We start from the raw sequence: 25,776 nt of genomic DNA, 5'->3' as shown, positions 1-25,776 counted from the left end.
GTGGAGTAGTTCCTCTGCGGCGTCGAAAATTTTTCGGAATAAAAACCAAGTGGTTGCCACGCTGATCCAGATAGCTGCTGCAGTACTGCTCCGGCAGCCGTGTTCGACGCGTCGATCATGAGCGCCAGTTCTTTCTTTAAATCTGGGTAATGGAGGAGTGTAGTTTCTGCAAGTGAGTGCTTACAACGATCAAATGCCGCTAGCTCAGCTGCTACTAGAAGGACGACAAATTCCGAGTTCGCTCATCAAGGCGAATTCCTCCTTAGCTGCTCTAAGTTTGTCCGGGTGCATTCGTCTGACTTTTGATGCAGCTGGCGGTCCTTTTGTTACGATGTGGTGTGTGACGCCATGTTCTGTTTTTGCTCGTAAGGTGGCTGGAAGTGTAATTTCCCGATACTTTTTCAAGAGTTCGTGTAATGGGTGATTCCAATTAACGGTGGTGATCGTGTGAACATCAGCTTTCGTTAATTCTCCGCTAGATCGCATATTCGTCTTAGCATCGATAAGGTTTCGGGTTTTTATGTTAATGAGTAGAGCAAAGTGAGCTAAGAAGTCGGCTCCGATTATTGCGTGGCTGACATCTGATACTAAAAAGTTCCATGTAAAACGCCTTCTTAGTCCAAGATCCGTAGTAATGAGCTTGGTCGAATATGTTTTGATTTCCGACCCGTTGGCTGCGTGTAGTGAAAACGGAATCGGCGTTGATTGCTTGTCTCGTTTTGAAGCTGGGACGATTGAGACGTCGGAGCCGGTGTCAATGAGATAGCGAATACCACTCGTCCTGTCATATAATTTCAGTCGTCGGCTTGAAAAAACGGAGCCCACCTCGGCCGACTCGGGTGGGAAAGCACTTAGTTTTTTGGTTGGTTATAATTGCACGGCTGCTTGCATCGTTCTGCATGTTTTCCGTGCTTCCGATGGTACCAGCATACCTCTGATTCGCTTCTGGAGCGTGACGACGATCGACCATATCCTGAGTCAGGCCAGGCTTGAATCGACGAAGTTCCGTGCTGAGCACCTCCAGTTGTTCCTTCATTTTTTGCATCTCTTCATTTGCCTCGGATTTAATAGATACGGCAGCTGTTTGCGGGGTTTCGGCCATTTCCGCTAGCTTGGCTAACGTTCCATCGCTGATGGTCAATACGGGTCGAATGTGGGCTGGCATCCGTTGCAGAAACAGCATTTTGAGGAGATCGTCGTTGACATTTAGTCCGTTTGCGAGTTCCTGCATCTTAGACAAAAGATGTGTAGGGCGCATGTCTCCGAGATCGGACGATCCCAGTAACCGTTCAAACCGGGCTTGTGGAGAGAGAGCAAACCGTGCGATAAGCCTATCTTTGATGGCTTTGTATTTCTCCTGTAGTGGTGGATTTGCAACCAACTCGGCTATGTGACAGATTTCCGAATCGTCCACTTTTGCGATGATGTGGTAAAATTTAGTTTCATCCTTCGTGACGTTGCCTAAGACAAACTGTGCTTCCGCCTGTGCGAATCACATTTCTGGATCCGTCTTCCAGAATTCCGGAAGTTTTACTGAAACCGCGGCAGTGCGAGGAGTGTCGTTTTCCTCTTCTGACATGGTTGAACAATGAAGATTGGGTGCCGGAACGCGCCGATTGAAACGGAGGTGAGGTTAAGTTGCCGGACCGAGCCGAAGAAAACCGGAATCGAAATATCGCGAAAATGCACACTCGTACGATACTTGCAAAATCACGTCGGGGTCACCAACTGTGGTGGACGGAAGCGAAAACAAAATAAAAAACGAACCGTTCACGGGAGTTCAAACTGATTTTATGTATTTCTTAGTTTGTGAGGAAAGCGTCCTTCTTTCCGCTCGAGGTTAATATAACTGCGGTGCGTTGTTCTCTCTGTGAGTGATTGTGTAACTGTCTCCGATAGACTCTCATTCTCTCTGTAGGTGCGCACACAACTCGAAAACCGCAGGATAGGGATGATCATGAACTACACCCCATACATGAAATCAGCAAAAGTCAAAACATTCACAAATTTTTATATTGCGCCACTCACCGAAAATGCTAAAATTATTCAATTCGAACTGCTATTGATCCAACAATTAACAAACCATCGAATTGGTATTAGCAAAAATTTCTCAATTTTTAAAATAGAAACACTCTGCGGTACCAGAGAATGTCCAAAGTATTTTTACTATTTAATAAAAGATCGAATTAGCAAAAAAATAATTAAATCTTCAAATTGCGCCACTCTACGCTCTCTGAAAATGTCGAACTGCTATTGATTCACCAATCAATTGAACAGTAAATTACTCAATTTTATTTGCTATTCACTCACCAAACTATTAAACACCCAAATTGCAAAAGTAAAAAAAAACCCTTTTTCATATTGAGCCACTCTACGTTCACTGAAAATGTCCAAATTATATTAAAAAAATTACAAATTTTGCATATTGAGCCACCATACCCTCGACGGAAATGCTCCAAATTATTCAATTCTTATTGTTATTGATTCTGTAACCAAAAACCATAAAATTTGCAAAAGATCTAAAACTTACTATTTTCCATATCGAGCCACCCTACGCACACTGATAATGTCAAAATAATACCGTTTGAATTGCTATTGATCGATTTATCAATCGAGCAAAACATTTTTTTTTGTGCTGATCACGTGTGCATTGATAATTTCAAAACCAGGATGGGACAGCTTCGCCGACAGATTGCTGCACATAACACCTTCGCATTAGCCGAGGGAATAGAATCGAACCTACCGCATGCTTACGCTCGGTGAACATTTTTTAGTGGATTTGCAGAAGCATCGGCGTTCGGTTCGCAATTTACCACCACTGGCTGGGGGTGCATCAGGGTATCTTACAAGTGAATGACTGGATGATGGAGTGGATTGCCAACCTGAGTCACATGGGGAAGCTTTGTGTTTCGCCCAGAAGGTCCGAAATGAACTGATGGTGACTTCACACATACATACATACATACACGAAATAATGTTAGGGAAAACATGTTATTTCGCTTAAAACATGAAATCGGAATTATAACATGTTTAAACTCATAGTGTGAACATAGTATAAGCCGCTATAAATAGTGTTTTTCAGTAGATTGATTAATGAATACCGAAATGCAAATATGATATTTGAGAAGAATAGTAGAATTATATTTTATCAAATACTAACCGTTGTGACTGTATTTGGTATATTAGGTTTAAAGTACTATGTATGGTAGATGCTACGGCAAGGAAGAACTTATATATGCCTTATGAATTAGACGTAATCATTAAAAAAGGTCTTATTACACCAATAGAAGAATTAAAACATGTTTTATACGTACCTGGTCTCTATATACTAATGCCAAAATGTTTAACATAGTAGCAACATCAGGGTGATCATGACCACTAGTTTTTTCTAAATCTTCTAATGCTTGTTTACAAAGAGGCACAGCTACTTCATAACGTCCCTGAGAAGCATATTGTATAACCAAGTTATGTAACGTCCTTAGTCGTGCTGGAATTTCGTATCCAGCATTCGCATGATTCGCAAATTGACTTGGGGGTGTTGGAGACATATTGCTTCGCTCCTCTGTTTCATCTTCTGGAAATAATTCGACCACAGGATCCGCTCGCACTTTTTCGAAATTATCGTCACCTTCCTGATTTTCGTCAAATTTTCTGACAGATGCCATAAACTCGAGATGTTTTTTCTCTTCTTCAAGCTGAGCTACTGTTTGTTCTGAAGCTTGAAGTTTTTGTTGTGTGTTTGCTAGTTCGTCTCGCAACCAGGCATTCTCTTGACATAAGCGTCTAACTTGGGTGCGCAGTTTTTGTTTTTCTGCTTCAATGTTCTGCAAATGTGATGCCAAAACTACAATGACCTAACATTCGTAGAAATCAAAAATACATATAGAATGATTATTAGTGATTCACATATTATATCTACTTTATTGTAATTCACTAAAAGTAAGTTTCATGAATATGTTTACAATATGAGATAATATCAGCCATCGACCAAAAACAATGACAAATAAACTGAAAAGTTCTTATAAATGTTTTGTATTTAGTTGAATCAGAGTATACGGAAGAGAATGACGACAGTTGTTTGCTTGTTAAAAGTATTAACTGTCCGTCAGCTATGTAATGACACTGTTACACATCTAACATCTGTAATAAATTGTTTGTGCAATACTTTTTATGTACTGGGAGATACATATATATATATATATATATATATATATATATATATATATATATATATATATATATATATATATATATATATATATATATATATATATATATATATATATATATATATATATATATATATATATATATATATATATATATATATATATATATATATATATATATATATATATATATATAAATGCAGAGATCATTCTTTGTAATCGCATCACGTGAGAACGGCTGGACGGATTGAGATGCTTTTTTTTGTTTGATCAGTTTTTACCCCCACCGGGTTCGTACATCAAAAAAATTAGAAAAACTTACCGGAAAAGTGTGAAAAACCAATAAAGTTATTTTGTATGGACAATGGTATTTTCCACTGAAAAAGTCGCCAAAGATTGCTAGATCTACGATTGATGTTTGGCGCGCAACGAGTTCCAACGAGTGTTTGGCCGTCGAAGAAAAGAATACGCGCAACGAGTAGATTTGGGTAGAGATTTTACATGCATGATTGATTCGTCATTTGGAAACACGTGCTTAATAGGGTATCAAAATCATTACTTGCCAAATGACTGTTTTAGCTATACCGTAAACAGAAGCACAAGTTCTAATGTCATTTACCAGTAGATGTAGTTAGATGAATTATGTTGGCCATCGTGGCCGTGAGTTGAACAAATCAAATTATGTAACGATTTTTTTACGTATCAATGATAGGATTCTGCTGTTGAAATAATGAGTTCAGATGAAAACATTTATGGTATTCATGACATTTGTAAGCTGTTTAAGCCAAATCATTTCATTTTCCGAACTTTGGATTACTTGACGAATTACCATATGCGAATCGTGAATATCATATCTGAAGGAGAAATCGTGGCATGTAAGAACCATTAGTTGTGAGATCTGCTGTTTTATACATTGGTTTTAACGATAAGAAGAATATTGGTATAATCACTCCTCATGTTCATTCCTCTAGAACAGAATATTGATTCTCAGGACTGAATACTACGCAAACCGACGTGGTGACTCGACGAATGAAAGGCCTTGATACAATTCTTGAACGAATCCAGCGTTCATGTCAAAGTTAATGGAAACAATATTTAATAAAAGGGTAATTTGAACTTTCGAATGTCCAAGAATTTTTCATTTTATCGCTTATTCGTTAATCGAAAATTGATCCTGTCATTACCATGCTACGAACATTCATCAAACACGACTAATTTATATCACTAGCGGTGAAGTAGGTTATGGAACACCGTTCAAAATTAGTTTATTACTTTCGATAATCCATAAGAATTTGCTATTAAATTTTAAACGTCTTCAGTACAAATAAGTCTTCAATGATAAACAACAATCCCCGAAGGCTGCTTTTGGAAATTTGTGGGGTCAATTTAAAGTATTTACCTTGGTCATCTCTTTTTCATCCATCTGTTAATTTATTTATTTGTTTATTTAGGAGCAAGGGAAAAGCCTGCTGGAGCTGAGATTTTGGTTCTCCTTCTCCAGCAGGCATGAAACATTCTCATCTTTTGTATCAACAAATAACATTTGACCAAATGATACATTACGAAATCTTTAATTACCCTTATTTAAACTACAAAGCTAACTAACAGCTATTCATATTGACTAATTATCCTAATAAAACTAGCGGGAAAAGATTTGGAGAATGGCGTTACGAGATAAATTGAAATGGCGTTACGAGATAAATTGAAATTAAATCCATCAGAGCAAGTATTGAATACGCGACATATACTCGAAAACGGTTCAATGAACCCTTAGTTAGTTCTAGCACGAGGAATTCTGAGAAAGGGATTAAACCGCAAATTACGCCGAAGAATGTCAAAACTTAGCTGTTGTAGGAGATCTGCACTACCAATTCGAGATTGGATGAGGTCCGCGGCGAAAACAGCTTTTTGTGTATCACGGCGGACAGATAGCAAATCGAAGTGTATGTCTACAACGATTTTCGTAGCTTGGAAGTTTAAATGGATCTCTCCAGGGCAGGCGATGCAAAGCAAATAGAATGAACTTGCACTGAACAGTTTCAATGCGGAGCTTATCTGTTTGATAATATGGTGTCCAAACAACAACAGCATACTCGCGAACTAGAGCGCAATATAACAATATCAGGCAGTATATGTTATTGAAATTTTTTGAGATGCGAAAGATGAATTCTAGCATCTTTAGTGCTTTAGAGAGGGTATATTCTATGTGATCTTTGAAACTAAGTTTTGAATCCAATAACACTCCTAGATCCTTAATTGATGTCTCCCGTTTTAGTACAGCTTGCGAAATAGTGTAATCATACATGATCGTGGTTCGTTTACGAGAGAAGGAGATAACGAAGCATTTGAAAGCGTTAATAAACATTCTGTTGACGTTGCTCCAGTTAGAAAATACATCCAACTGTGACTGCAAGAAGTTTGAGTCTTTCAGATATTTGATGAGATGAAACAGTTTGAAATCGTCGAATGATAGCTTCATGCATTGCAATGCGAAATTCAGATCATTTAGATATAGCAGAAATATGAATGGTCCTAGATGGCTTCCCTGAGGAACGCCAGAGCTCACGATGAATGATGGAGTAATGCAGTCGCCAATTCTCACGGTCATACTACGACCAGTCAGATATGATTCAATCCAATCCATCATCCCACATGTCAAATCTTTAGTTTGAGAGACATCTACAATCTCTGTCCAATACACTGACTCGAAGGATGAGATGGCAAACGGTGCATTTGTTTAGTTTTTGCGTAACAAAAGCATTGAACATATCCACAATAATTCTTGATGATATTTCTTCTTCGGGACGAAGTTATTGTGTTGGATATGAATTTGTCGTAATTCGTTTATTGTAAGCCAAGTAATCAGTAAAATAATGGATAGAAACAATAACGTTTGGCAACTCTGCTGTTCGAAAACACAAATTAAAAAAATAATTTCAGGCGAGACGAAGTTCGACGGGTCAGCTAGTATATATATTTATTTATTTATATATATATATATATATATATATATATATATATATATATATATATATATATATATATATATATATATATATATATATATATATATATATATATATATATATATATATATATATATATATATATATATATATATATATATATATATATATATATATATATATATATATATATATATATATATACTATATATTAATTATCCGTATTATCTTTGTAGTTGAAATATCCTAACTTTGTAATGTAATGCTTCGTTCTTAAGAAAATGGAATTCATCTTCTTCATCTTGACTCCAATAAAATCCAACAGCTTTTGCAAGATTTCTAAGTTTTTCTGTTTTAGCCGCCCTGTTCTGGATAAATCTTTCTGTAAAATTCATGAGTCCAAGGAAGCTCTTAACCTCCGATGTAGTTTCTGGTCTACGGAATTGCTTAATTGCGGAGAATTTACTATCTTCTATTTTCATTCCATCGTGTGACATAGTAAATCCCAAAAATTTCACCGATTGTTTACCAATTGAACATTTTTTAATATTTATATTCACGTTATGCTCCTGTAATCGGCTTAAAACGTTATTAAGATTTTGGTCGTGCTCTGCTTTATTCTTTCCAAAAACAATGATGTCGTCTTAATAGTTGCGAGTTCCTGGACAGTTTGCCAAAACTATAGTCTGGCAAATTTCTTGGAATATGTCAGGAGCATTACAAAGTCCGAAAGGAAGTTTTTTAAATCAGTATGTTGCTTGTCCGACAAAAAAAGTGGTTAAATGTCTTGAATCTTCGTGAAGAACCACGTGGAAAAAAGCACTCGTTAAATCTATTGTAGAAAACCAATTAGCCTCCGACAGATCTGCCAGTATACATTCTAAAGATAGCATACGAAATGGAGTTCTTATAATACATTTATTCGGTTCCTTAAATCCACCACTAGTCTGATATCGTTTTTACCTTTAGGCACAACTAATAAAGAAGAACAGAAGGACCTGTCCATGTCTTCAGTGACAAATTCGATGATTCCAGATGCCAAAAGATCAAAAAGTCTTTTTTTTTGTTTCTTCTTTGAAAGCTGGTGGAATGTTTGTGTAAACGTTTCTAGATGGTGGTTTCGTTGAACCGTATGATAGTTTAACAGGTGGTACATTGAATACTGGAAACTCTTGTGATGTGTTTATCACTCGAATTTCTCCTTTAAGAAGCATACTGGAAGATTGAAATACAGGAACATTCAATCCAATTTGTAGAACACTGTAACGGATTGCTGTACTTCGACTCATCAATGCTCTTCCGTTAGCGACAACATAAAATTTTTCATGAAAACGCGGGCGATCGTCCGAAACAAATAGTTCAGCTACGAATGTTGCAATTACAGGAATTGCATTTTCAGACGCGTAAGCCTTTAATGGTAAGTCGGATCCCTTTTTCATGCTAAGCAAGGTTTTTTTTTGCGGATTCACTTGTTAATAATCGATTAGAATATTCTGTACTGATAGTGTTATCTTCAGCTCCCGAATCAATTAAAAACGATATTGGGATAATAATACCCTCATTATCATTATGTTTGTAAAGATCATTTACACGATACACTTCATTATACTTTTGCTGTAATGATAGAATTCTATTATTTTCCAAGCAATTATTTATTTATTTTTATTCTTCTGAAAGTTTATTAATTGATTTTTTTAAATTTAAATTTAATAATTGTGAAGTACTAACATTATTGCAAAGAAGATACACTTACAGGATTTGATTCACTATCATCATTATCACTATCCTTAGTAATTGCCAAAAGTTTATGGACTTTTGGTACTGGATTATCGTTGTTATTATTATATCGTTTTGATGGAGCTGGAACTGTTTCACGACAAGCTCTTGCAATATGTCCTTTCTTTTGGCAGTTCCTGCAGAATTTATCAACTGCGTGACAAGCTGCGGGTAGATGATATGTGCTTGTGCATCTCCAACATGGATTACAAGTTCCATTCTGCTGTTTTGCAAATACGTTTTTTGGGAAACCATCTTTACTATGAAAACGATTCTGGGAACGAGACTTAAATCCATTCTCTGTATGGGTCGACACTGCAGCTAATTCTGCATGATTTGTTTGTTGATGGTTTTTTGCAAACAAATCTTCATTTATTCTACTTATCTCACAAGCACGAACTTTTCCTAATAGATCAGCCAAAGAACCACATTTTCTCATTTTTTTTCGACCGATTTCCCTAACGACAGGGTTTATAGCATGAGACTGGATAACGTCTAATACGTTTTCTATCATGACATCTTCGCTGTAATCACAAAGCTTAGCAACGTTAACTATTCTTTTTACGTATTTCAAGTCAGATTCGACGGAGCCTTGTGCCATTGATCGAAGCTTTTGGCGCTGCATTCGACAATAATCACGAGATCCAAAAAACTCTTTTAGTCGAGAAATCGCATTCGAATATGGTTTTTCATCTTCGGGTGGTAAATTTATAGAGTTCTTCGTTCCTTCAAATATGTCAAGCAACTTGGGTCCTGCTTTTATTTTAAATATACTAAACTTTATTTGCTCATCAGCTACACCGGGTATCATAGAAGCGTCAAGTAGTTCCTTCCACTGCTCAAAAGATTTTCTATCAATTTCTTCCTCATTGTCAATTGCTTTACACTCCGGAACATGCAGTGAAGCGAATGATAGATTGTTAATTGAATTTAGGAATAGGGAGTTATCGGCCATTGAGTTCTGATCTTTGCGTAAAATTTGGTGTTGATCGATATTATCGTCACGGTTCACTGGATCTGCTAGCTGATGTAATTGGTGTTTATTGGTTTGTAATTTCTTCAATTTATTTGCCAATGAAACAGTACGTTTCTTTTCTGTTGCCAATGCATGTGATAAAAGCAATATCTTGTTTTTTTGTAATAGTCTTCATATTACTAAAAACAAACAACGTAGTAAAACACTCGAGTTTTTTTTTAAATATTCTAATTGGTCAAAATTATTATCGAAATCTGGGTCACTTTTGCATGAGCATTTTTTATTTTATAGAACGATTTACATTTCTACCGTACGCTTTATAAAAATACATTCTTAGTTGGTGGTACCACTTGAAATCCCGTTATTTCCACTCAGAGAAATGCTTATTATTATTTTATTAATGATCACGCGAAGCCATCATATTTCCATGAAGCTAAATTATTGAAAATCGTTAGTACTGAATATTACACAATTTCCACCCAGAGAAATTTGAACCATGGCCATGTTTCAGTTAATGGCCACTCGAAGCCAATATATTCCCACTCAGAGGAATTACTGGAATTCGTTAGAGTTCAGAGCTACTCAAAGATTCACTATTTCGACTCAGAGAAATTTAAATTGTAAAATGTTTTAATTGATGGCCACTCGAAGCCAATATATTCCCACTCAGAGGAATTACTGGAATTCGTTAGAATTCAGAGCTACTCAAAGCTTCACTGTTTCCACTCAGATAAATTTAAATTTTGAAATGTTCTAATTGATGACCACTCGAAGCCAAAAAATTCCTTTTCAGAGGAATGAATATTAATTGTTTTGAAATTGGAGCCACTCGAAGCCCCACTAATTCTACTTCGAGAAATGTGATTTGAATCAATAAATTATTGATTGAAGGCCACTCGAAGCCAAAATATTCCGAGGAATTATTGTACATTATTCGAAATCAGAGCTACTAAAAGTTCGACATTTATTTTTTTTAATTTTTTTTTATTTAAGGAAATCATTTAAAGCGTGACTGCTCTGGTAATCTTACTTGAAGATACGAATTCATATCTTGCAAATATTGAACAAAAAAAAACTTGAAATAAAAGCTAGGTAACGAAATCCTCATTGGGGGAAAAATTATGAATTTCAACATATCATTTTAAAAAATTGACCATTCTTGAACGTTTACCTTGCATACATTTCAAATATTTCGTTTTACTCACATTTTAGAAGTTTTCACTGTTCTACCAAAGCCAGTAGATCAGCGTCTTTTCGTTCTGATTTTTGATTCGGTATCCCGATCCTTGCAGACATCTTTCTTCCTTCCGACTGTGCCATTGTCGTGAGTTGATGGTTTATTTTGTCCTCCCATTGTTCCGAATACACTTCTATTTTACTTTTCTTTAACAAAATTTAAATAATTTATTTCAAGCGAAAACTTGTTATATTTTTATGACCGCTCTCTTCAAGGTCTGCTTCTAAACTGACTGATATTTTTCATTTAGCAATAGTAACTAATAAAACCATAGAAACTAGCGCCTCGATCTTGTCTCGTTGTTATCGTTATCGTTGTTATGTTCATATGTAACTTTTTAACAGACTACTAGTTTTGACTTAATATATATATATTTACATTCATTTATCTATTCTCTACAATATATCTATATATTGGTACCACTCTAATTTCCGAACAGAGCGCATTCTCACTAGAGGGGGCATATTCGAGCCCGTAAAGGATCGGTAGATCTCCTTTGCTATTCGCGATAAAGTATACTGTTCACCAGAAGTCTTCTCTAGGAAATCAATTATGCGTTTGTAGAGCGTAATTGCGGAAAACCACCGGTAAGGTGGAAGTCCGGCCTCTACACAGACGGCATTTGCCGGAGTACTCGGAAGTAGATTTGAAACTATGCGCACTCCGCGGTTATACATAGGGGACATAACAGTTTCCATACCACTCTTGTTTAAGCAGGTGATTTCGCTGCCGTAAAATATGCGACTGTTGATTAGGGAATTGTTAATCTCCAGTGCAGTTTGATGGTTCCATCTGGGGTGACGATTGCTGATGGTACGCACAAGGCGTAGGCGGCTTTCACAGTCCTTTTTTATGTTTTGAAAGTGGGGGATGAATGTAAGATGACGATCCATTGTGTTACCTAGGACTTTTGGCTGGCGACGGAAAGGGATGTTTGTGCCATCTAGTTGGACTGGGTTTCCTTCTGCTCGGTGATTGTTGTGGCAGCAATGGGAGATACTACATTTTTGTGCTGAGATGTTGAAGCCTGTAGCTTTGGCCCATTGACTGATAGCTTTGATTGCAGTCTGTAATCTACGTCTTATTCGTTTGGCGCTCTTGCCAGAGACGACAATTATAATGTAATCAGTATATGCGAAAACGTATATCCCTTTCGGCAATACATTAAACATTGAATTCATGGCCACTATAAACAGTGTGGCTGCTAGCACTGAGCCTTGTGGGATGCCATTCAGTTCCTGAAAGGTTTGCGATTGGCTGCCTCCTATTCCTACTTTGAAATAGATTTCTGGTTATCCCGGTTGTCTTAGGACACCTTCCCGCCACACCGTATTGTATGCCTTAGCGTGGTCAAGAATGGCAAAATCAACGTGTAAATCGTCTTCGATGGCTTGTTTTACCACTTCTCTAAAAGATGCTAGGTGAATCCCAGTGCCCATGCCCTGGCGAAAGGCAAATTGTTGTTCGTCGAGCAATTGTTTTTCCTCCAGGTGTGCGGTTAGCCTACGATTGATCATTCTTTCCAATGTTTTTCCTATGCAGGGCAACAGCGATATGGGGCGGAAGTCATTCACTGAGCGTGTACTTTCGCATTTTTTTGGAATCGGAAAAATTAGAGCGGTCTTCCAGTTGGTTGGTGATTTTCCATTTTTCCAAATAGTGTTCAAACAGTCCAGTAAGACCTTTTTTCCCTCCGGGGGAAGTTGTGCAAGTAGGGGGTAACCTATACCGTCGAGACCTTCGGACTTTCCGCGTGCTTATTATTATTATTATTATTATTATTAATATCATTTATTTTACCCAGGCTTTAACCTTTTGGTCGCTCACCGGGGGGATTTCCGCGTACTGTTGCCAGAGCGTAGTTGAGCTCTTTGCCGGTAAAAGGTTTATTATAGATTTGTCCGGAGTCCGGAGAAAAGGAAGTGGGATTCCTTTCAATTTCTCTTTTGTACTGTATAAAGCTTTGATGAAGTACTAAATCTAACGATAGTGAGGCAAAATGCTTTCCCATCTCGTTGGCTATTGAGAGTGGATCATTGGTGAGGTTGCCATTTATTTCTAGTGTAAAACCGGAAGATCTCCTTTTCCCATTGAAAGCATTTACTCTGCGCCAGAGCTCGGTGGTAGTTGAATCAGGTGATATTCCATCCAAGAAATCGTTCCAGCTGTTTCCAGTGAATCGCACGCTTCGGTGGGTTACCATTTGTGCGCGGTATGCATTGTTCGGCTGCTGTGTTGATAATATTGCAAAGTGCTTCCGGAGAGTAGGTAGAGTTGGTTTCTATTGAAGTAGTAACATGTTCCTGATATTTCTCCCAGTCTGCCAGATGATACAGCCATCTAGGGCGGCGGGATGTGTCTGGAGGGGTCCAGTCATAGCTCAGTGTTATAGGATGATGATCGCTGTTCCCGACATCATTGAGCACCGTCCATCCGCAGGAATTTGCGATGGTACTAGAGACAATGGTCAGATCTAAAACGGATTTAGATGTACCACGCATGAATGTTGTGTTTCCGTCATTAAGAACGACGGCGTCGTTTTCCTCGCCTTGGATTTGATTTACAATGTGTTTTAGTTCTTTTCCGATGTTTCTGGTCTTGTTCGGGAGATAGATGGAAACAATGGTAATTTTTGCTGGCTGGTATATTGTTCTGGCTACTGTAAGTAGGTCTGTATCGAGTGAGAGTGTTGAGGAAGGAATATCGGTGCGGACTGTTTGGTAAGTATTGTTTCCCTGCTTTCCTTCCCATGAATAATAGGACCCGAACCATGGGATCAGGTTGGTGTCGTATTTTGTGTGAGTTTCTTGCAGTGCCAAGTAGATGGGTTTGTACTGGTTTATAAGTATTTGGACGTCGCCTAAATTGTTTCAAAAACCATTAGTGTTCCACTGCAGTGCTAAAATACATCGGTCATCCGGTGTCTGGTCGTTTGTGGAGGACTCCTTATCGGCCGCTGATCCCTCCGAAACTGGTAGAGGGACCGATTCAGTGTCTTTACGATCAATTTCTACTACTCTGTCTGATTCGTCATAGTGGTAGTAGTCTGTGATTTCTGGTAGAAAGGTAGGAACAGTATGCTGTTCTATGTGGATGGATCGACGTACTGGACTCACGTGTGTGCCAGATTGGCTCTCTGCGTGTCCCGCTGCCTGGGGTTCATCGGGTTGTTCTGGAATTACCCAGCGGAAGAGCTGGTCGGAGAGAGGGTTTTCGTTGTTGTTGGTCTAGGTTAGTGTCTCCCTGCTGTTGCAGGGGTGTTGGTCGAAATATGCCTCTTTGTTGGGAACTGTTTCTTGTTTCGTTTGGTCCATCTGAAAGTTTTGTGCTGGGCAGTGTGTTGTTTTTTGGTGCTTATCGGGTGACGTAGTTTGATAGCTGTTTTCATGGTATTGGTTTGAGGGAGTATTATATAGTACTCGTTTTATTATTCTTCGTCGAAAAAATTTATTGTTGAGTTTTACTTTATAGCCGGTTTTGTTTTCCTTGAACCACATGTGTCAGTAATGTCGGAGGTGGCACTGCTTGGGAGAGGGCTACGGGATTTACTGTAAGTTCTCCTCTCTTGGATTTTTGCTCGCCCGCGTTCGGGGACGCTATTTTCAGGTTCCGAAAATGGAAGTTCGTATGAGATAAAGGTTTATGTTGGTTTTTTTGCCGTTGTGACAACAGCATTATTTTGACTATTCGGGTGTCTGTTGGTGAAGTCCGTAAAGGCTTTGCGAAGTGCTGCCAGTTCTCCCAAGATTTCGTTGTGGAGACGTGAGACGTGGAGACGGAGACGCCATTATCGATGGTTTCGATGACACCGAAAGCTTTTTGTTCCTCACTGCACTAGTCAGCTTCGTCAGTGTGTTGGTTCAATTGATTTTAGAAGTAGTTGTACCGGGTGAAGAGACGTGAGTGCTCTCGCGTCGGACGAAACCCGAAAGGGTGAGCTTTGCATGAAAGGTGAGCTTTGAGAGAAGCCGAGTGTCGAAAAGAAACTTTTGAATGCGTCCGGAGGGCGTAGGCTGAGCACGTTTGACTTTGGTAGAAACGTGGAGCAGTTACGAAAACACGTCCGAATGCGACGAGAACAAAAGTTTGACTGTTCACTCAATTTTCTCGGAGATGGCTCAACTGTTTTCTACAAACTCAGATTCATATGAAAAGTCGTATGGTCCCAAACAGGGTTCCTGAATTATGTTTGGATCTGACTTCTGGTTCCGGAACTACAGGATGATATGGAAATCTAAGAATCATCTAAGATTCAAAGGATCCTATCACACATTTTGTTTTTCAGTCAGATCTTCCGTTTTAGGGGACTCGGGGTGATTAATATAAAAATGTTTTTTTCACATAAATTAATCAGGTTTATCGGGTTTGCTGATTTGGATAGTTCAGTTTTAGTGGTATTCAGTTTTCGATTCGGATTCAATTCGCACTACGATTTCTCAAAGATGTCTACACTGATTTTCAAACATTTTGAAACAAATGTAAACTATACAGCTACTCAGGTGAATTTATCTGACTTCGACTACACCGATTTTCGAATTCTGGTTCCAGTATCGAATCATTTCTCAAAGCTCAATCGTTTTCTCAAAAAAGCCAAATCAACAAAGACAAAATTAATTAACTGTAGCTTGATACGCTCAACTTTAGAGTATGCATCCATTTTACCTTCGAATCATTCAACGCCAACGCAAATTCGTCCGTTTTGAACTTCGTCGTCTTTCGTGAACCATCCGAGCTACGAAGATCGTTGCAAGCTGATTAAGCTAGATTTGCTCTCTGTTCGACGTGACTCCTGTAAGGTAATTTTTGTCACTGATTTACTACAAGTTCGTATAGACTGTTCAGATCTTCTACAATTGTTACACTTAGATAGTCATCGCCGTACTCTTCGTTTCCAACCATTTCTTAGAATACTCTCATCTAGAACTAACTACGGTTATTACGAACCTTTGACTAGTATGTGTCGCCTATTTAATAATTGCTCCAATGTATTTGACTTCATCATTTTCGTAATGTTCTAAAAAGCTGTTTCTCAGTTATCTGTCTCGATAGGTTCTAGTAACTAGAATACTATATATAGTATTAGTTTTCTCTCATCATTGTATAATTTCTAAGTTTTAGTTTTAAGTTATTATGTATTATGTATTATTTGGATCATTCTAATCTGTTTCTGCAAAAGATGAGGAGGTTGTATGCCTGTTGGAGAGAAAGTTTTAACTAAACTAGCTGAACTAGCTGGGCTTCTCCCTACTCCACAATAACAGAATGATTAATTTTTAAAATTCAAACGGAAATAGAACATGACAATCCCTAAAAGCTTTAAAGTTGGACTCAAAGCTATTGCAATTTATTCGTCATATGGCCATACGAATCAGTTTGGGTTATACTGGTTCCTGAATACTGGCTCTGGAAATATCTTAAATAATCGTAAACTCATTGTACCGTAAACCGATTGTCACACTTTTAGATTCAAATTCGATCCGTTTTTCAGTTTCGCCATTACAGAGCAATGAGTGATTAAAATCTCAAATTGCCGCTTAGAACGACGGTCATAAAAATAATGTCATGAGAACTAAAACACCGAAGAATATTCATGCAAAAACACATGCGGATTGATAAAAAAGGTATCATCTCACTGATAGGTGGATTAAGCACGTTTTTCCTTCATATTTTTATTTCAAATTTTTTCTATTTCTTACTACCCTATCTATTTGCTCTATTTTTCATTGTTGGTGTGAGAGCAAACAAGCACGATATTGTTAGTAATAAGATCTTCACGAGGGAGTATCGTGTCTACGTACGAACTTTGTTCCCCATTGGGAAGGTACGACTTCCAGAAATAAAATTCACTGAAAAAAACGAAAAATAGGGTTGTCAACCCAAAGTTATAATGAAAACTGTAAATAGATGATCTCAGGAAAGGTGCGACTTTTTACAATGATCGTAAATATCTCGAATTTCAAAGCGATGACGTATATATTTTTACGCATCATTCGACATGATTGTATATAACTCAAAAATTAAAGCGATGACATGTACATTTTTCAACTCCAAAATATTGGAATCATTACCAGAAACAATGTATTGATGAACAACATTATATATCCGTTCAAATAATCTCAAGAAATTTGGTACAAATACAGAGAATTTCTATAATTGGTAAAATTTTGTCCAACAAATTACAACAAAACATTTAAAGTATACTACATATATTTTATTATTTTAGTTGGAAATTTATTATGAACAAAATTTACAAAAAAAAACTGAAATTTGGATTTTACTGACAATCTTAAAAATTTAAGTAAGTATACCTAAACTCTAAAAATAACTATATTTTTCTATTGAACAGAAGATTTAAACAATTTTTATGCACAACCCAAACGTATTTGATAAAATTCTGATTTCGTTTTAGGTTTTCCGTAGAATCTCAAAAAAAAATCGGTAGAAGATCGGAAATTATAAAATTGCCATCCGTGTCGATTTCATCTATTTCATAGAGACAAAGACTTTGAATTTTTCTAATAAAATAAGTTTTGTGATAATACAAAAATTTTAAAGAATTTCAATGGCTTTATACAATAAGGAATAGAACGTAAAAATATAAGAATTGTATATGCTAACCCATGGCAAAAAACAACTACAATTTAAAAATAATACATTGCTTGATTTTTGTTTTACAAGCACTAAAGAGCAAAATCATATATCTTAAATTTTCGGCTATCCTAAACGACATCAATTATAGTCGACAGAATATTAAAATTTATATTTCACAAACTTAAAATTATTTCGGAATGTACAGAATGCGAAAATTATTTGAATTATCTATCAGTAAATTCCACTCGAAAATCTATCATATACTTGTTTTACAACTCAGAAAAAGTAGGATTACGAATTTAGCACAAAAATCTCACGAAATAAAGTAAAAGCTGTTTTTATCCACCTAGTGGTGTAGTGATACCTTTCTCGTATCTCTCTCTTATTCTCATATAAAAAAGGAATGATAAAAATCAAACAATTATGTATGATTTTTGAAAAACTTGAAAGCTAGTGCATGAACTAGTGTAACCTACATAATGAAACAGTTCTCAGATTGATTAGGCCATCTTTCTCAGTGAAGTAAGTTCCACTATTCCAGGTACTTCTGAAATATCGCCTCGAATATTGGCATTGCAGCAGCCAACAGGTTATCTACCTGTAGCTTACAGTTGTCTTTGTCTCGAAAAACAACCTCTGAATGCTTTTTACCCTTCACTGCCAATATTTTGGGGTCATCTTTAATTGCGTAAAGCGGTAGGTGGGTGAGTGGTGCCGGCCGGCATTGGAAGTTATTTAGGCATTAACCTTGTTTGTGCTAGAGTACATAACTAATTTCATTATGTTTACGTTTCGGTTTAGCTTCGGCGGTTCATGTTGAACTGCAGGTGGCATAACAGTTCAACATAAACTGCTATTCACTGACGAGTCTAAGACGAAACGTTAGCATAATGGTGAAAGTTTGATAATTTTCCATTTTGAAAAATCATCGGTTTACATGAAATTTCCGAAATCGACAAGTTTTTTTCAATTTTAAATATCTTAAAATTGGCTGAAACAATAAGATCAAGTGTCATCAACAAAAATTAAAAAAAAAATGAAATAAATCAAAATAATTTTTTGATGTTTTCTTTTAATAGTACGAGAATGGTAGTTGGGCGAAAATTGTTGCTGTTATCACTAGAAATCGAATGGTGTGTAAAAATATATAGATCATCGCTTTGAAATTCGAGATTGCAGGTTGGCATAACAGTTCAACATAAACTGCTATGAACTGACGAGTCTAAGACGAAACGTTAAGATAATGGTGAAAGTTTGATAATTGAAAGTTTGATGATCACAAATTGTTTTCATTTCCAAAAATCTTAAAATTGGCTGAAACAATAAGATCCAGTGTCATCAAAAAAAAAATTTTTTCAAAAAAAAATGAAATAATGAAATAAATTTATCGATTTTTTGAAGTTTTCTTTTAATAGTACAAAACTGGTAGTTGGTCGAAAATTGTAGCTGGTATCACTAGCAATCGAATGATGTGTAAAAATATATAGATCATCGCTTTGAAATTCGAGATATTGTAAAAAGTCTCACCTTTTCTGAGGTCATCTATCTACAGTTTTCATTATAACTTTGGGTAGACAACCCTATTTTTCGTTTTTTTCAGCTAATTTTATTTCTAGAAGTAGTACCGTTCCACTGGTGAACATATTTCGAAAATCGGTTGACTAACAACAAAGTTATGATTCGGTAAAGTTTAAGTTCTCATTCGCGATGCAGGTGCCGCATGAATCCGAATTTCATTACTTTTTCCTAAGCGATCGTCAATAATGATATACTTAAAATAATCTACAAACTTCACAAAATTCGAGGGTGTAAAATTTATCGAAATTGGTCAAGTAACAACTGAGCTATGATAGCTCAAAGTTACCGTTCCAACTTTTTTCAGGAGTGGAGTAGGAGTTTTAATAGAGATAAAACTCGAGTTAACGATTTGAAACAGGCAAACGAAATTGTAACCTGCAAAATATTTTTTATTGAATTTCGAGTTTACATTCCATTGAAGGAGGTGGAAATTGACGGTGACGGTGCCCTCTATGAGAGGGCGCCACTAGAATTAAATCCATACCATTTTCAGATAGTACCAACCTTCAAAAGATACGTGTATAAATATGACAGCTGTCTGATTATTAGTTTGTGAGACATTGCATTTGAGTGTAGCTACTTTGGTTATTGTGAAAAAAATGGAAAAAAAGGAATTTCGTGTGTTGATGAAACACTACTTTTTGATGAAAAAAAGTGCCGCCGATACCAAAAAATGGCTTGATGAGTGTTATCCAGACTCTGCACCGGGCGAAGCAACAATTCGTAGGTGGTTTGTAAAATTTCGTAGTGGTCATATGAGCACCGAAGACGAAGAACGCAGTGGACGTCCAAAAGAGTCTGTTACCGATGAAAACGTGAAAAAAAATCCACAAAATGATTTTCAATGACCGTAAAGTGAAGTTGATCGAGATAGCTGACACCCTAAAGATATCAAAGGAACACATGTTGGACATATTATTCACGAATATTTGGATATGAGAAAGCTTTGTGCAAAATGGGTGCCGCGTGAGCTCACAATCGATAAAAAACAACAACGAATTGATGATTCTGAGCAGTGTTTGGAGCTGTTATATCTCTCCCTCATCCATCGTATTCTCCAGATTTGGCCCCCAGTGACTTTTTCCTGTTCTCAGACCTCAAGAGAATGCTCGCTGGTAAAAAATTTAGAAGCAATGAAGAGGTAATCGCTGAAACTGAGGCCTATTTTGAGGCAAAGGACAAATCGTACTACAAAAATGGTATCGAAAAGTTGGAAGATCGCTATAATCGCTGTATCGCCTCTGATGGCAATTATGTTGAATAATAAAAACGAATTTTGGCAAAAAAATGTGTGTTTCTATTAAACGATACGAACTTTTCAGCCGAACTGTTATATCGATAAAATTCGTCTTCCTGTTCGGCATTTCGTACCGCATGTCATGAATTGAACGAACTGTAAAAAATTCCGGCAAACAGTTACTTATTGTAGTAATAAATCTAAATATATCAAATGTCAAGGGCCCCATAAGGATAATCTTTGCGATAAAGATATTGAAAAATGTGTTTATTGTGAGGAGAGTCCTCATGATAACTCAGCATGCGCTGAAGTTAAGTTGTGTAAAGACAAAATTAAGGTTTCTTTAAAAGCACGGTCTCAGCGCACATATGCAGAAATGCTTAAAACAGTTATTGATGTCCCCCCACTCAAAAAAGAAAACGGTTTTTCAAATCTAGAGCCAGAAGAATCTGACTCTGATGAAAATAGTGAAAGTACTTTGTTTGTCGCTCCTCAAGGTTCTGTTAAGAGGAAGAAGTTCTCCTCCAAATTACCAAAAAGACACCTAAAATTACACCCTCAAAAAAAGATCCTCTTGTTAAATCTAAAAAGCCAAATATAAAACCAAAAACTGTGCCTCCTGGTTTGTCAAATTCACAAACCAATCCAGGAACTAACACAAGGAAAGACAATAATCCAGTGAGTTTTCAGAAATTGTTGAATGGATTTTCGCAGCATTAAATATTTGAGAACCTCTAAGACCATCATAACGACATTCCTCCCAATAGGTCAATTCTCTCAGGTTTTGTATCATTTAATGGATAATTTATCATCCGCTACACTGTTTTGAAGTAGAATTGTCGAAGCATCATGCCACAACTTGATTCATTTCAAGTTTTATTGTGTAGTCAAAAATGTGATGTATTTGCTTTGTGCGAAACATTGCTTGCATCAAAAGTAGCTTTAACTTTTAATGACTTCTGGTTGCTTGTCAAATAAAAATTAATGGAAAGGGCACTAGCATTGCTTCGGTATATATTCCTCCAAGAGCTCAAGTTGGAATCCGACAATGGTCGGAACTCTCTCTGCTCCACTATTGATTCTGGGTAACAAACCGTTCGTCTCGACACTTGGTCGAGACGAACGGTTTGTAATCAGGTACTTAGTTTGGCTTCCATAGAAATAAAGGGACGAATGATTGCCGTGCATTATTTTCGTTTGACATCCAAATTGCCTTCACTCAAAAACAACAAATGTTTTCTGTATTTTTAGATATTGAAGAAGCATTTGATTCAGTTTCCATTGATGTTCTTGCAGACAAGCTCCACCAAAATGGACTCCAGCGGTTATAATTAATTATTTGCACAACCTTTTGTCATATAAGTGCATGTATTTTTCACATGGCGATATGGCAACATTCAGAACTAGCTACATGCTTCTCCCGCAAGGCTCATACCTTAGTCCGCTCCTCTATAATTTTTACGTCAATGACATTGACAGCTGTCTAGTAACTCCATGCACACTAAGTCAATTGGCAGATGATGGCGTGGATTCAGTTATTGGACACAAAGCTATAGATCTGCAAAAAACATTGCAAGATACCTTAGATAACTTGTCCGTTTGGGCTGTTCATCTGGATATCGAATTCTCTACGGAGAAAACAGAGCTGGTCGTATTTTCAAGAAAGCATGATCCCGCACAGTTTCAGCTTCATATGATGGAAAGAATTATCGCGCAAGTTTTGGCTTTCAAATACCTCGGAGTGTGGTTTTATTATAAATACACGTGGGGAGCACACATTAGGTATCTGATAACAAAATGTCAACAAAACAGGATCTTTGTGGAGTGCTCATCCGGAAGATCTAATAAAATTGTATCAGACAACGATACTTTCAGTGAAACGAATTCAGTCGTTGTTTGCAAATTGCCTTAGGCTGCATGCATTCGACATATACAAGGTGAGATGAAAAAACTGCAACCAACTTCAGACTGCTGTCATTTCTAAACCGCTCGTCCCACAGCTGTCAGATTTATTCTAGTGACAGCTCATTATATTATTTACAAGCGCACAAAAGCATTTTGGTGGGAATTTTTCAGAAAAAAAGTTATTTGTGATGGAATTCAAGTGTGATAGTGTGATTGCTTTGCATTTGGCTGGAAAACCACAAGTGGCTATCGTTAGAGCCCTCCAGCATTTAAAAGTGAATAAATCTTTTGTGTCTCGTACCATCGCTCGTTACCGTGATACTGGTAGCGTAGCCCGACGTCAAGGAAGTGGACGAAAAAAAACAGCAACATCGGCAGAAATGGTTCGAAAAGTGAAGAAGCGAATTGAACGAAATCCGCGTCGCAGTGGCCGAAAAATGGCTCGTGAGCTGAACATATCGCAATATGCCATTCGGCAAATATTGAAAAATGAGCTTGGACTAAAGCCATTGAAGTTCCAAAAAGTGCAAGATCTTACTGATGCGCAAAAAAAAGTTAGACTCGAAAAAGCTAAAGAGTTGCTTCGCTTGGCCGAAAGTGGTGAACTGCCGAATTTGGTTTTCTCCGATGAGAAACCATTCGTTATCCAGCAGTTTGTAAACAAACAAAATGATCGTGTTTACTTGCCAGAGAGGTCAGCTGAAAATTTGCAACTTCGGTTGGCCACCAGAACTCAAAAGCCGGCCATGGTGATGGTGTGGGCCGCCATAACAGCCGATGGTCGCTCGCCGCTCGTATTCATCGACCGTGGGGTCAAAATAAATGCGCAAATCTATCGCGAAAATATTTTGGAGGGAGTTCTGAAGCCCTGGGCACGCAAACATTTCGGCCGCAGACCTTGGACATTCCAACAGGACTCAGCACCATCGCACTCAGCACGCGCCACCCAAGAATGGTTAAGAAATGAGGTTCCTCGCTTCATTTCCACCGCACAATGGCCACCAAAATCTCCGGATGCCAATCCGTTGGACTATTGTGCCTGGGGTATTTTGGAAAGCAAGGTTGGCACTAAAAAATACCAAAGTGTCGATCATCTCAAGCAAGCGCTTCGCCGAGAATAGGACAAAATACCGCAGAGCCACTTTCGGGCAGCGTGTGATGGTTTCATTGGCCGTTTGAAGGCCATAGTTCGTGCCAAAGGTGGCCAATTCGAACAAATCTAAACCGATTCTCAAATTTGATGTTATTTCCGACATTTTTTGCTTTCATTCAATAAAATTTAAAAAAAAATGAAAAAAATATGGCGTTTTACTTTGTTGCAGTTTTTTCATCTCACCTTGTACAATGAGTCTTTAAGTTCTGGCAGGAGTTCTTCCATTAAAAGATCGCTTTTGGGAGCATTCATCACGACTGCTAAAAAGATGTGAGGTACTGAATGCTCTGGTTATTAATAACCTCGAAAGGCTAGTTTAGCTTCAATTTCAAACAAGATTCATGAATTCATGAACAAGAACCATATGTCACAGGAAATCAACCCTTCAAGATATATTCCTATCCGTGTCAGCCTCCTACATGTTCCCGACTCAACGTTATTTTTCGACACATCAATGCAGCGCGAAGTGCGTGTAATCCCGGAACACCTACGCTAGATGGAAATCCCAAAAATATTTACAAGTAAATTCAGGCATATTGACTCTGGGAAAATGTTTTATACGGTAAAGTCCAAAGCAAAAGTCCTGGCATTACATTCCTTTTGTGGTATTTGGCCTTTCTGTTTCAACAGACTTCGCAGCCGATTCTTAGCGTACAGACTCATTGCATGGCTAGTACAACGATCCCATTGACACTAACAATCCTTCCAGGTCGGGACTCGAACATACGACAACTGGCTTGTAAGACCAACGCCTTATGCCCTGAACCGCCAACCCAGGTCAAATGTTTTATACGGACGGAACACAAATTGAAGTGGCTACTGGGTTTGGTATATTCAACAATAATGTTTCGGCTTCATTTAGGCTTCAAGAACCTGCATCTGTTTATATAACAGAGTTAGCAGCAATTCATTATAGCTTGAGTGTAATCGTCACATTATCTCCAAACCATTATTTTCCCTTCACAGATAGTCTGAGTGCAATTGAAGCCATTCACTCAAACGCTTCTGACAAAAATGAACCGTTTTTATTGGGCAAAATAAAACAATATCTGAACGACATATTGAATAATAATTGTCTGGGTCCCGGCTCATTGCTCCATTCCAGGTAACCGATGAAACCTAGACTGAAGATTGTTGGTGTGGCTGATAAGCTCTCTGAAAGCGATCTTAAGGAATGTATAATGAAACAGAATGAAGCAGTTAACTTGACTGATTTGAAATTAATTACATGTTTCAAATCAGTGCGTAACGACATCACGACTTACAATTTTATAATCGAGATGAACGCTGAAGCTAAAGACTCCATGTTGAAGTTAGGTCGTGTGAACATTGGTTGGGAAAGATGTAGAGTGTTTGAATGCTTCGGGATTGTGCGTTGTTTTAAATATTGAGCCTATGGACATAAGAGCAATGAGTGCAATCATCCTCAAATATGTTCTAAATGTGCTGGTGAACATGCTTCGGCTGTTTGCGAATCAACAACACTGTGCTGTGCTAACTGTACTCAGATGAACAAAAATCAGAAATTAAACTTGGACACAATACATGAAGCATACAGTTTGGAATGCCCAGTGTATAAGAAACTTGTTGAACGGAGACGCCAATATTTTCACCGTGCTGAATAGCAATCACTTGATGCTGCCATGAAGTCATCTCCAGATTCCGATACCGCCATGCCTTTTTCTCTAGTTCCTGTTATCGACATGATATGACACAGATGCTTCCGTCAACTACTGTTTACCGTCAACGTTTGAAAAATATGTCTCCGATTCTGTTCCCATCACTCGCATATCGACTGTCATCCCAGATCCTGGTGCCGCCATGATTTTTCTCCAGGTAAAGCCAGGGAGGGTATATGTCCCTCTGAAGCTACAAATGATACTGCACCTCCTCAAAACAAATCTGGATTGCAGATACCCGACGATGATTCAACTACTACACAACTCAGAATCTATTACCAGAACGTGAGAGACCTGCGTATAAAAATCGACGACCTCTTCGTTGCTGTTTATGATGCAGAATATGACGTAATTGTACTGTCCGAGACATGGCTGAACGATGACATCTCCTCACTGCAGTTGTTTGGTCCTGGATACACAGTTTATCGGAACGATCGTGATCCAAAATTTTTTGGTAAAACAAGAGGTGGTGGTGTACTCATCGCTGTAACTAATAGGTTAATGTATAA

At 37.5% G+C, this 25,776-nt stretch overlaps 2 protein-coding genes across 5 annotated transcripts in view; both read right to left on the bottom strand.

Annotated features, from left to right (window-relative positions):
* LOC131435423 (kinesin light chain) overlaps window positions 1-25,776 on the bottom strand; it is a 331,832-nt gene that overhangs the window by 168,776 nt on the left and 137,280 nt on the right. For all 4 annotated transcript variants that reach the window (XM_058603292.1, XM_058603288.1, XM_058603291.1 and 1 more), the window contains exon 3: window positions 3,315-3,854. In XM_058603292.1, the coding sequence (XP_058459275.1) occupies window positions 3,315-3,854 (540 nt within the window). The remainder of the gene's footprint in view (window positions 1-3,314; window positions 3,855-25,776) is intronic.
* Window positions 7,363-17,185, bottom strand: LOC131435424 (uncharacterized). The gene is made up of 2 exons (XM_058603293.1): window positions 8,889-17,185; window positions 7,363-8,749 (listed from the first exon to the last, which is right to left on the bottom strand). Exons 1-2 carry the CDS (start codon window positions 9,864-9,866, stop codon window positions 8,576-8,578), a joined length of 1,152 nt encoding a protein of 383 aa, XP_058459276.1. The 5' UTR covers window positions 9,867-17,185; the 3' UTR covers window positions 7,363-8,575.

This window comes from Malaya genurostris, chromosome 3 (genome assembly GCF_030247185.1).
Source record: "Malaya genurostris strain Urasoe2022 chromosome 3, Malgen_1.1, whole genome shotgun sequence".
Lineage (NCBI taxonomy): Eukaryota > Metazoa > Arthropoda > Insecta > Diptera > Culicidae > Malaya > Malaya genurostris.
The sequence above is the reverse complement of the archived record's forward strand: the minus strand, read 5'-3'. Positions and strand labels throughout refer to the sequence as shown.

Bases quoted from the DNA above. Each gene is read 5' to 3' on its own strand.
- LOC131435424 (XM_058603293.1), bottom strand. From the start codon at position 9,866: ATGGCCGATAACTCCCTATTCCTAAATTCAATTAACAATCTATCATTC. The intron at 8,750-8,888 runs GTAAGTGTATCT...CTATCATTACAG, and splicing joins ATGATAGTGAATCAAATCCT to CAAAAGTATAATGAAGTGTA.